The 8,897-nt window shown below is 41.7% G+C and overlaps 1 protein-coding gene across 2 annotated transcripts in view; it reads right to left on the bottom strand.

Moving 5' to 3' along the window:
• Nucleotides 1-770: 770 nt before the first annotated feature.
• B3GALT5 (beta-1,3-galactosyltransferase 5) overlaps nucleotides 771-8,897 on the bottom strand; it is a 32,757-nt gene continuing 24,630 nt past the window's right edge. For both annotated transcript variants that reach the window (XM_049835271.1, XM_049835270.1), the window contains 2 exons: nucleotides 6,371-6,560; nucleotides 771-5,941 (listed from right to left, as the gene is read on the bottom strand). In XM_049835271.1, the coding sequence (XP_049691228.1) occupies nucleotides 4,985-5,941; nucleotides 6,371-6,463 (1,050 nt within the window). In that variant the 5' untranslated portion in view covers nucleotides 6,464-6,560 and the 3' untranslated portion in view covers nucleotides 771-4,984. The remainder of the gene's footprint in view (nucleotides 5,942-6,370; nucleotides 6,561-8,897) is intronic.

Genomic DNA, 8,897 nt, shown 5'->3' with positions numbered 1-8,897 from the left:
CAGGTGGCCAAGAAGGCGAACGGCATCCTGGCTTTTATCAGAAATAGTGTGGCCAGGAGGACTAGGAAAGTGATTGTCCCTCTGTACTCAGCACTGGTGAGGCTGCATCTTGAATACTGTGTTCAGTTTCAGGCCCCTCGCTACAAGAAAGACACTGAGGTGCTGGAGTGTGTCCAAAGAAGAGTAACAAAGCTGGTGAAGGGTCTAGAGAACAAGTGTTATGAGGAGCGGCTGAGGGAACAGGGGTTGTTTAGCCTGGAGAAAAGGAGGCTGAGGGGAGACCTTATCGCTCTCTACAACTACCTGAAAGGAGGTTGTAGCAAGGTAGGTATCGGTCTCTTTTCCCAAGTAATGAGTGATAGGATGAGAAGAAATGGCCTCAAGTTGCACCAGGGGAGGTTTAGGTTGGATATTAGGAAAAATTTCTTCACCAAAAGTGTTGTCAAGCACTGAAACAGGTTGTCCAGGGAAGTGGCTGAGTCACCATCCCTGGACATATTTAAAAGATGTGCACACATGGCACTTAGGGACATGGTTTAGTGGTGGACTTGACAGTGTTAGGTTTGAGGTTGCACTCAATAATCTTAAAGATCTTTTCCAGCCTAAATGATTCTATGATTCTATTCATTTTAACTGGAAAAAGAGCAAGCCTCCTAACTTGCCTACATCCCATAATGTTAACACCTTCACAACCAAAAAGATAAGTGAGCACACAAAACTGTGGTAACAAAATACTTTACTAAAATATCATACATTGAATAGCTAGCTCAACATTCTCATGTTCTATGCAAATAATGCAAATATTGTCACGCATTTTATATTTACATTATATAGTAACCCGCAAAAATCCAAGAAGAGCAGCATTCCTGACAGATCCATTGCAGACAGTTAGCCCTTGTGTTCCATTCAGCTTTTACATAAGGCAAATGTTTCGTTACAAAAATCTATATTCTTGAAAGTGCCTAGAAGGGTTATACCTCCTCAGTAATACCGAACCAGATGAGATGTGTGACCAAATCCTTCATGGACATTTTTGAAAATCCTAACCTAAACTAAGAATGTATTAGTTGATGAGTTAGAGTTGTGAAAAATGCATTCATTTTTCTATACTCAAAAACTGACCTTGTGTTGGAAGAAGGAGTATGCTGAAACGCACAACTCTAACCAGCTCTAAGACACTATCAGCTCTGCTGATTTTTACACTCCTTCCTACTAAATGAGAAGCAATGGAGTAACTTTTCAGAGTAACTTTTCAAAGCTATTCATAAAAAACTGATATAATGATCATCTGACCTAGAAAGCATAAAAATGTAGGATAGTGCACTACTTTTACAGATAAACTGCCCCAAAATGACCTAAATTCTTTTATTAGCCTATACAAAATTTTAAAAATAAGTATATGTACACTGCAGTATTGTGTTTACAGTTGTAGTTATATTTCCAATCTTTTTGTGATGGTCTTTTGTACAAAAATACATGTAATTTGGCAAAAGGCCACTAATATCTTTTGATTGTGTTAAAAGTCATGATCTGAGGCCTAAGCTGCAAAAGCTAATTTCATTTAGCTGATACATATGAACTGATTAGCACAGTGTCTTTGTTTAAATAAATGAATTTGCCTTACATGCAATCATCTACTTCTCTTAAATCACCTTTTCCAGCAGGATAACTTTATATTTTAAGTAATTAATTATTCATTTACTATATTCTTATTCAAAGCAGCCTACTGAATGGAGAGAATTATGAAATCAATTTCTAATTCATGTGAGCACAAAGAAAATCATATGTTGAGGAAAATAATGTGCAGCAAGCTAAAGCATTCACTTGGGAAGCTAATTTGCAAAAAGGAGAGGAACAGTCTATCTGAATCCATAACATTTCAAGCTGTACTTATTTCCTCCTCATCAGAGATTTAGCAGTGATAAGCCAAATGCTTCAGATGATAGGCAGGCCATTAGACGCTTAACAACAGATATTCAGTGGGGACAAAATATTTCAAATACAGTAATAAAGAGAGGCATCTTGCATGAGCTACTTGAAGTTACAAGTAGACTCCCTGGAAACAGTATCCAGAATGGGATGGTTTCTTAAAACATGCCTGAAGAACTTATTCCCAATTCCATGGTAGCTGTGAATTTAGCCCCAAAAATATAGTAGTAGCATCTACAAATGTGATTAAGAAAGAATAGCACCACCTTCCCAGTCAGTAGGTGTATTCAAGTAATTAGGAACACTCTTGACCTAAAATAAAAGCCACAGTCAGGAAGTCTAGCAGAACTTGCCCCTCAAGGGTAACTTTTTTTATAATGATACAAAGCTACAAACTGCTCAGGTAAGACATATTTTAGTGCCACTCACAAGCAGCCACTGTTCAGGGAAGCAACCCAAAATACTGTTTCCTAATGGGAGACTTTACCGTTTGGCCACGAAGCCTGACAGAAGACCAGCAGCTGCACCATCCCAGGAGCCACGTGCCACAATACTTCTTGGATTTCAACACCTAGTGGAGGTGAACAAGTCAACACATCTGTACGTAAAAGAATAGCTATTCTGCTGAGACACAGGATCCTTGGTACTGCACAGCTGGACTGGTCCTGCCAGCTGAGATAAGGTTGGCATCAGGCACAGAGGTGGAAGTGAGACCCACAAGGGACTGCAGGATTATTTCTCTCAGAACAAGAAGAAGTGAGGATGAACATTGCACTGCATTATGCTGTCCCAGCTCAGAGACCCTCTACCCCACAAAAAAGGGAGCTAGAAGAGGCCAGGAGGCATTCCTTTATGCTCAACATCTTTCCATCAATTAAAGCAATAGCCAGCTTGCACCTTGGGTACAATAGCAATGAATGGCAAAAAGACATTTCTGCAGGTTACATGGAAAGAATAGCGATTAAAATGCTGTTGCTAGGCTTTATCAGTCTGACCTGTTGCACCTACCGAAAGCAGCGGCAAAAGCAGATGTGCTACAGCAGGGCTTTGAGTCCGAGGGCAGATACACCTGCATGGGAGGCAGAAAGATGCTGTTCAACCCAGAGCTGGGCTGCCCACCCCCTGGCACAGGGTATGCGCTAGGGAAAGGCAAACACATCCTTGGTTACCCACCCGACCACCTGGACAGCCGTATCCCTGCAAACACCACATATGCAGCTATTTTCTGAATGGGAAACTTATTCTACCAAGTAAACAAACATTTCTTTCATCATCAGTTGTTCAAAAATAAGTGCATGAGCTCAGGTTACTCTACATCAGAAGAAAATAAATAATATATTATTACCATTATTAAACACTTTTCAGGATAAGGCGTATTCCTGCTGAAAATATTTATCCTGCTCTTCAGACACAGGCAAGTAAAAAGAGACCGTTGGACAGTCCTCACAAACTTCAATAAAAAGAAAAGAAATCATAAAAAAACAAATAACCCCAAAGTAATAAAATATCTTTCCCTGTCTTTCCTCCATGGTTTTTACCACATTCAGTATACATCCCCATCCCCAAAGCCCTGCCCTGCTATCTCAGTGCAGTGTCTGGCCCTGGGTCCCCTCACTGGGCCTGATCCTGACCCCCACCTGTCATCACCAGGGCCCGGCCATCGCTGGCTTGACCTCAAACCTACCTCATCACCATGATACTGCCTTATGATCGGGACTCTTGGTTGGACATGGCCACTATCTGTCCGTCTGAACTGCTCCCTTGCATGAGTGTCTGGGGCTGAGCCCTCCCAGCCGTTGGATCCCCTCAGCTCCTGGCTTGTCTTCCCCTAGGGAGCAGCCCCACTTTTGCTGCTCTCTGAAAAATAGATTTCACACGTAGTATAGGCATTCAATACTTCTTGGCTGATAAAACTGGCCTTTTCTTTGTGTGAAAGTAAATGAAATAGGAGTATTGCATAAGGCATGGTTTTATGAACTCCTTTCTCCCCCCCCCCATAGCCCAAATGTATTTTTAACAGCATCTACTCTAAAGACTCAATTCCTTATCTCTGAAACCTACAAACATCCTAGTGATTTCATGAGTCTTTCCTTGGTAATGAAATAAGAAAGGAGGCTCCGAGCTTGAATGATTACTTGGGTATATTTTCCCACTAGGTCTTGTTTAAAAGAGAAAAATCCTCCTGCCTTCTCCCTTACACACCCAGTTCCTCATAGGGAAAAATGTCTAAATCAGATGTACTGTTTAGCTCACTGTAAGTGACTCTCGTTTAGCCTTGGCAAACCATTTACAGCAGCTTGCAAACAATCAAAGTGAGGCACAAATGTAAAAGATGTCTCTGGAGTCTATTTCAGAAGAAAGACCAGGACACTCTCCACTGAGCATGGATCTGGCTCTACCACATATCATTTTCAGCAGGAGACACATATAGGGAAACAGTCTCAGCAGCCTCACACACTCACCAGGTGACCTGCAGTACCAAAGGTTGTCCCAAGAGTGCTGCACGGGCAAATTCTTCCATCTCTGCAAAAAAATTTGTGTAGACTGATGGAGGGATCTGTGCCAGTACGCAGTTCTGCCCACACAGAGCTGGCTGCAAGGGCAGGGCTGCAGTTCCCTATGCCAGCAGGGGAACATCCTGACAGCTACCTGTTCTCAAATGCCTGCACAGATGGGTGCAAATTCAGTAATCTACCAAAGGGGACCAGGAAGATGGTGCAAATTTTCTTCTCTGAACAAAAGTACTTTCACTTTTAGGTTGGCACTGCAGAAATGTTCCCAGTCCTGTAACAGCAAGATCTGGAGGGCAGGTTTGCAGGCCTGCAACTTTCAGGTAAAAATAATAGTTGCAACATGTAGAGAAGGGATGCAAAGAGGTGGGAGTGAATGGGAGCAAAAGAGGTTTGCACGTTCTTGGGCAGAAATAGAGTTTAAAGTAACCATTAAAAATGTCTTTAACGTGATGGATCTACAGTTAATTGGGAGTTTTGCTGGAGTCAAGGGCAGCTCTGTAAATGCAGAGCATTTCATTTTTTTAATTCAAGCAGGGAAGGTGCTAGAGCCTTCCTCTGTGATTTTCTGTCACTAAGTGATTCCAGTAGCTCAGCTGCTCAGATGGTTCTACTTCATGGCACATCACAATTTTCTTAAAGCGAGAAACAGAGAACCTAATCTTTTCTGGAAAAAATGTCTGCTCTGAATGAAGCTCCTCCAGACGAATTTTTAATTTGGCAAGGCACAGTCCTATGAATACATCCTCCAGTTTAATGAACGAAACAGTCTCTGAAACATTATAGATCTGACTAGCAACATCGGTGGATAAAACATAGCCAGTCCCGGAACAAAACGGTGGGTAGGTCTTTTCTGGATACTCTTCTCTACTCACATACCACTTACTCCCTCTTGTCCGTATGGGGTATTCATGCAGTTTTAAAAAGCCTGTGAAGAACCTAGTGGTCCTTTTTTTCCTTAGAAGAAGCTCAGTGAGGTAAAAAACATTGACAAACACATCTGTGTCGGTCTTCATCACAAAGCTGGACTGGTAACAAAATCTGTGAATCCATTCCATTCCCATCATGGTCTTCAAAGTCAAATTGTAATACGTGTCAGTAAAATTCTTTTGAATAATGTCTTTAAACTGCCGGCTTTCAGCAGCAATATCAGCCTGCTGGCTGAGATTCACAGTGCTTCCCAGGAGGAAGTATGTCACCAGGCGCTTGCCAGCGACTGTTCTCTCCTTCCCCCAGGTTTGCCGGATGGCCATCCTTGCGTTGAGGTTGTGGTACGAGGATGTCACAAGCAGGACGAGGAAAGGAGGGTTCTTATGGCAGTCTGTATCTGGGAGCTGCAAGAAGTTTCCTCCGATTCTCCTAAAAGTCTCTGTGGGGAATATGTAACCCTGACTGTTTTCACAGAATATGCAGAATTCAGTCAAATTGTTGTAAAAAACCCAGAAGCTAGCACAGCTGAGTCCTATGAGGCAAACAAACAGCCTGAATTTTGTGAAATCCATCTGAAAGAAACAAGAAGGAACAGCACATTAAAAAAAAAAATCTCGTTCCTTTCAGTGCCTTATACCAAACTCCCAGCGTAGGGATTTAAAGGCAGGTCATCTCTAATTGAAAGCTACCTATTTCAGGGCACTCGCCCACACGCATTTCTTTTGGTATCATTCCCACAAGATGTTCTGCTGGCAATCAAATCCACACTCATGCTTGCTTGAATCTGCCCCCCAAGCCAGCATATCCTCAAAAATCCACACAAGCATGTCCACTGATACCAGGTTCCCCTGGCTGATGCCTCAGACCTCCTCCCCATTTTCAGCATCTTACAAACCATGACTTAGACCCACCAGGGCTCTCACAAGCCAGAATGGAGAAGAAGTAGGTATGTGCCCACATCAGATGAGAGAGAATAACAGCAAGAGGGTTTTTTTAAATACCATGTTTCTCCATTTGTTTGAAAAGTGCCTCTTTCCCAGAGCCAGCAAGTGCTGTCCAGCTGGCAGACGCAGCCAGGTTCCTCCCATCTTCATCTTCTTTGCGTCCTGTGGGGCTCTTGCAGCAACCCAGAAACTTCTCCCGATCTTTTTGCTGGAGGGGCCATGAGTCACATATTTGTCCTTGGGTTAGCTGCTCAGAAAAAAAAAAAAAAAAAACAAAAAAAAAACAGTGGGCCAGATTATTTGTATGTTTCACCTTTTTCAGACTTTAGGTGACTCACTAGGGTATGCTGAGGTGAGAAGGGTGTTGTCTGTACCCTCCTCTCCTTTCTAGGTGAAAGAAATCCAAACAATAACAACAATGTTCATTCATTCATCCTTGTAACAGATTATATGTGCTGCGTATCTGGTTACAAATCTAGTATAAATTTTGAGAGAGAAAAATTATCAAAGCAAACCCAAAAAGATCACAGTGCCAAAAAAAATTACACATCACCATAAATTAACCTGGTGGGAAGACTATAAATCTTCAGTTACTCATTCCATTAACCCACAGGCCCACCAACTACTCTTTTAGAGCACTAGGATGGGGGAAATTTTACCAGAGGGAAGGGCATTCCCTCTTTCTTAATGAAGAACTGGATCTGGCTTCCCATCTAAAAATACAGCAAACCAAGTTTACAATCCCCAGAGCTGTAGATTTCATGGAAATTTGATCTCTGCCTTCTGACCAGGAACGTTCTGCCTAGACTCCCCAAAACCATGTTAGTGCCCTCCTTTTGCTCAAATTCCCCTTTCCAAGCAATGTAAAGGTTCTGCATTGCAGGCTTAAGTTCATTTTAAAGTCCAGCCAGGTGTTCCTGGGACCAAATCCAGCTCATTTTACCCATAAGAATAGTCCCATTAACTTCAGTCGCTATTCTCAAAAGCACGAAACAAACAGAACTGGAGTCCTGGTTTACTGAAATTCCTCCCACAGTGTAATGCATTTTTGCAATGATTCACTAATTATTTTTGAAAATATTTCAAAAGTTCACCTTTCTTCTGCCATTTATATTTAAATTAACTTTGTCTTTAAATAGAGTGTTCCTCAGATCTGTTTTTTCTTGTATGTATAGCTCACAGTAGTCTTGCAATTAACTCAAAAATTGCTTTAATTAAATACCTATGTAAAATTGTGCGAGAATATACATATGCATACATATATATATACACACACACACGCAAAAGATTATACAAAAATCTGCTCTGCATCTGTTCTCATGTTCTTCAGTGGCCTAGGAGGAAGAACATGAATATCCTGAAAATAGTGTTTTCAGGAAAAGTTGATGTTCTGAGGTTGACAACAGAGCTGCAGAAGAGGGTTGCTCCTGTCACCAGCTCTCACAAGACTGTCTGAGGGTCTGACATTTCTCTGTCACAGGAATTCCAGAACATGTACAAACAGAAATCCTTCAAATACTGAAGTCACAAAGTAATTGAGAGCAATTTTGTATTAAAACCTTTTCAGAAATACTTAAGAACAAGAAACTATAACATAATATGCTCATTTTACCAGATTTCAGTAGAATCAGACTGATGTGACTTGACCCTATTTACTTCTTTCTTGTTTCTGGGTTTGTGTACTGGGAACAGATCTAGAAAAAAAATTTAAAATGTCCCTGTTTTGGATGGCTGGGAGAAAACCTCCCAATGTTCTGGCATGTGTTTACCATTCTGCCTATCCAGAGCCAGAATGTCTTCCTTTTTCACTCCGTGTATGAAGGAGCATACTTTATACAGATATATAAACACACACACAATTTATGTAAATTGTAAAACATATTTTATAAATTTTGCAAATCACACATATGTACATGTATCATTTCACAGCAGGTCCCTGCCTACCACCAGCGGGTAGGCAGTGGCCTTAATGAAAAACACACACTTGCCAGAGCAAAGTCTCACTTGGTTTTGACAGCATGAAGGCTGGAAAATAGTAGCTTTTGTCATCGGTTTGATCACCAAAAGCACATTCGGGCTTATCTGGAACTGGTAGGAACGGTGTTCTTTTTTTCTCAAATGAAACATTTGCAATTACCCACGAGGGGGGGGACACTTGCAAGGACCCAGATCACACCAGTAGCACCTTGGGCGTTCCCAGTTACGAGGGAGCCATCCAGATAACATGCCGCACCCTGCTCCAGGGACTTACACTGACCCCTTGTCCCGTCCCTCCCCTCACCTGCAAACAGCAGGATCAGATTCCTGGGTGAAGAGAATTCTCTACCTGCCCATATTGCCTGAGAGAACGGCTCTATATGAAGTACATATGGAAAACAATGGCTTCTGTTATATTTCAACAAGACAACATGGCTGTGACTGCATTTAGCAAAACCGTCACCATCCAACCTAAAGTATCTTCCTCTACAGCAGAGATATGAACATAGGTTAGGTGTGACAAAAAGCCTGTGGTTTCTAAATTATCTGTCACTGTACCTTTCCTCCTTTGCCTGCATCTGACAAACAATCTTGTGATTCAAGATTT

This window comes from Accipiter gentilis, chromosome 32 (assembly GCF_929443795.1).
Source record: "Accipiter gentilis chromosome 32, bAccGen1.1, whole genome shotgun sequence".
NCBI lineage: Eukaryota > Metazoa > Chordata > Aves > Accipitriformes > Accipitridae > Astur > Astur gentilis.
This window is presented reverse-complemented; position numbering and strand designations above follow the sequence as displayed.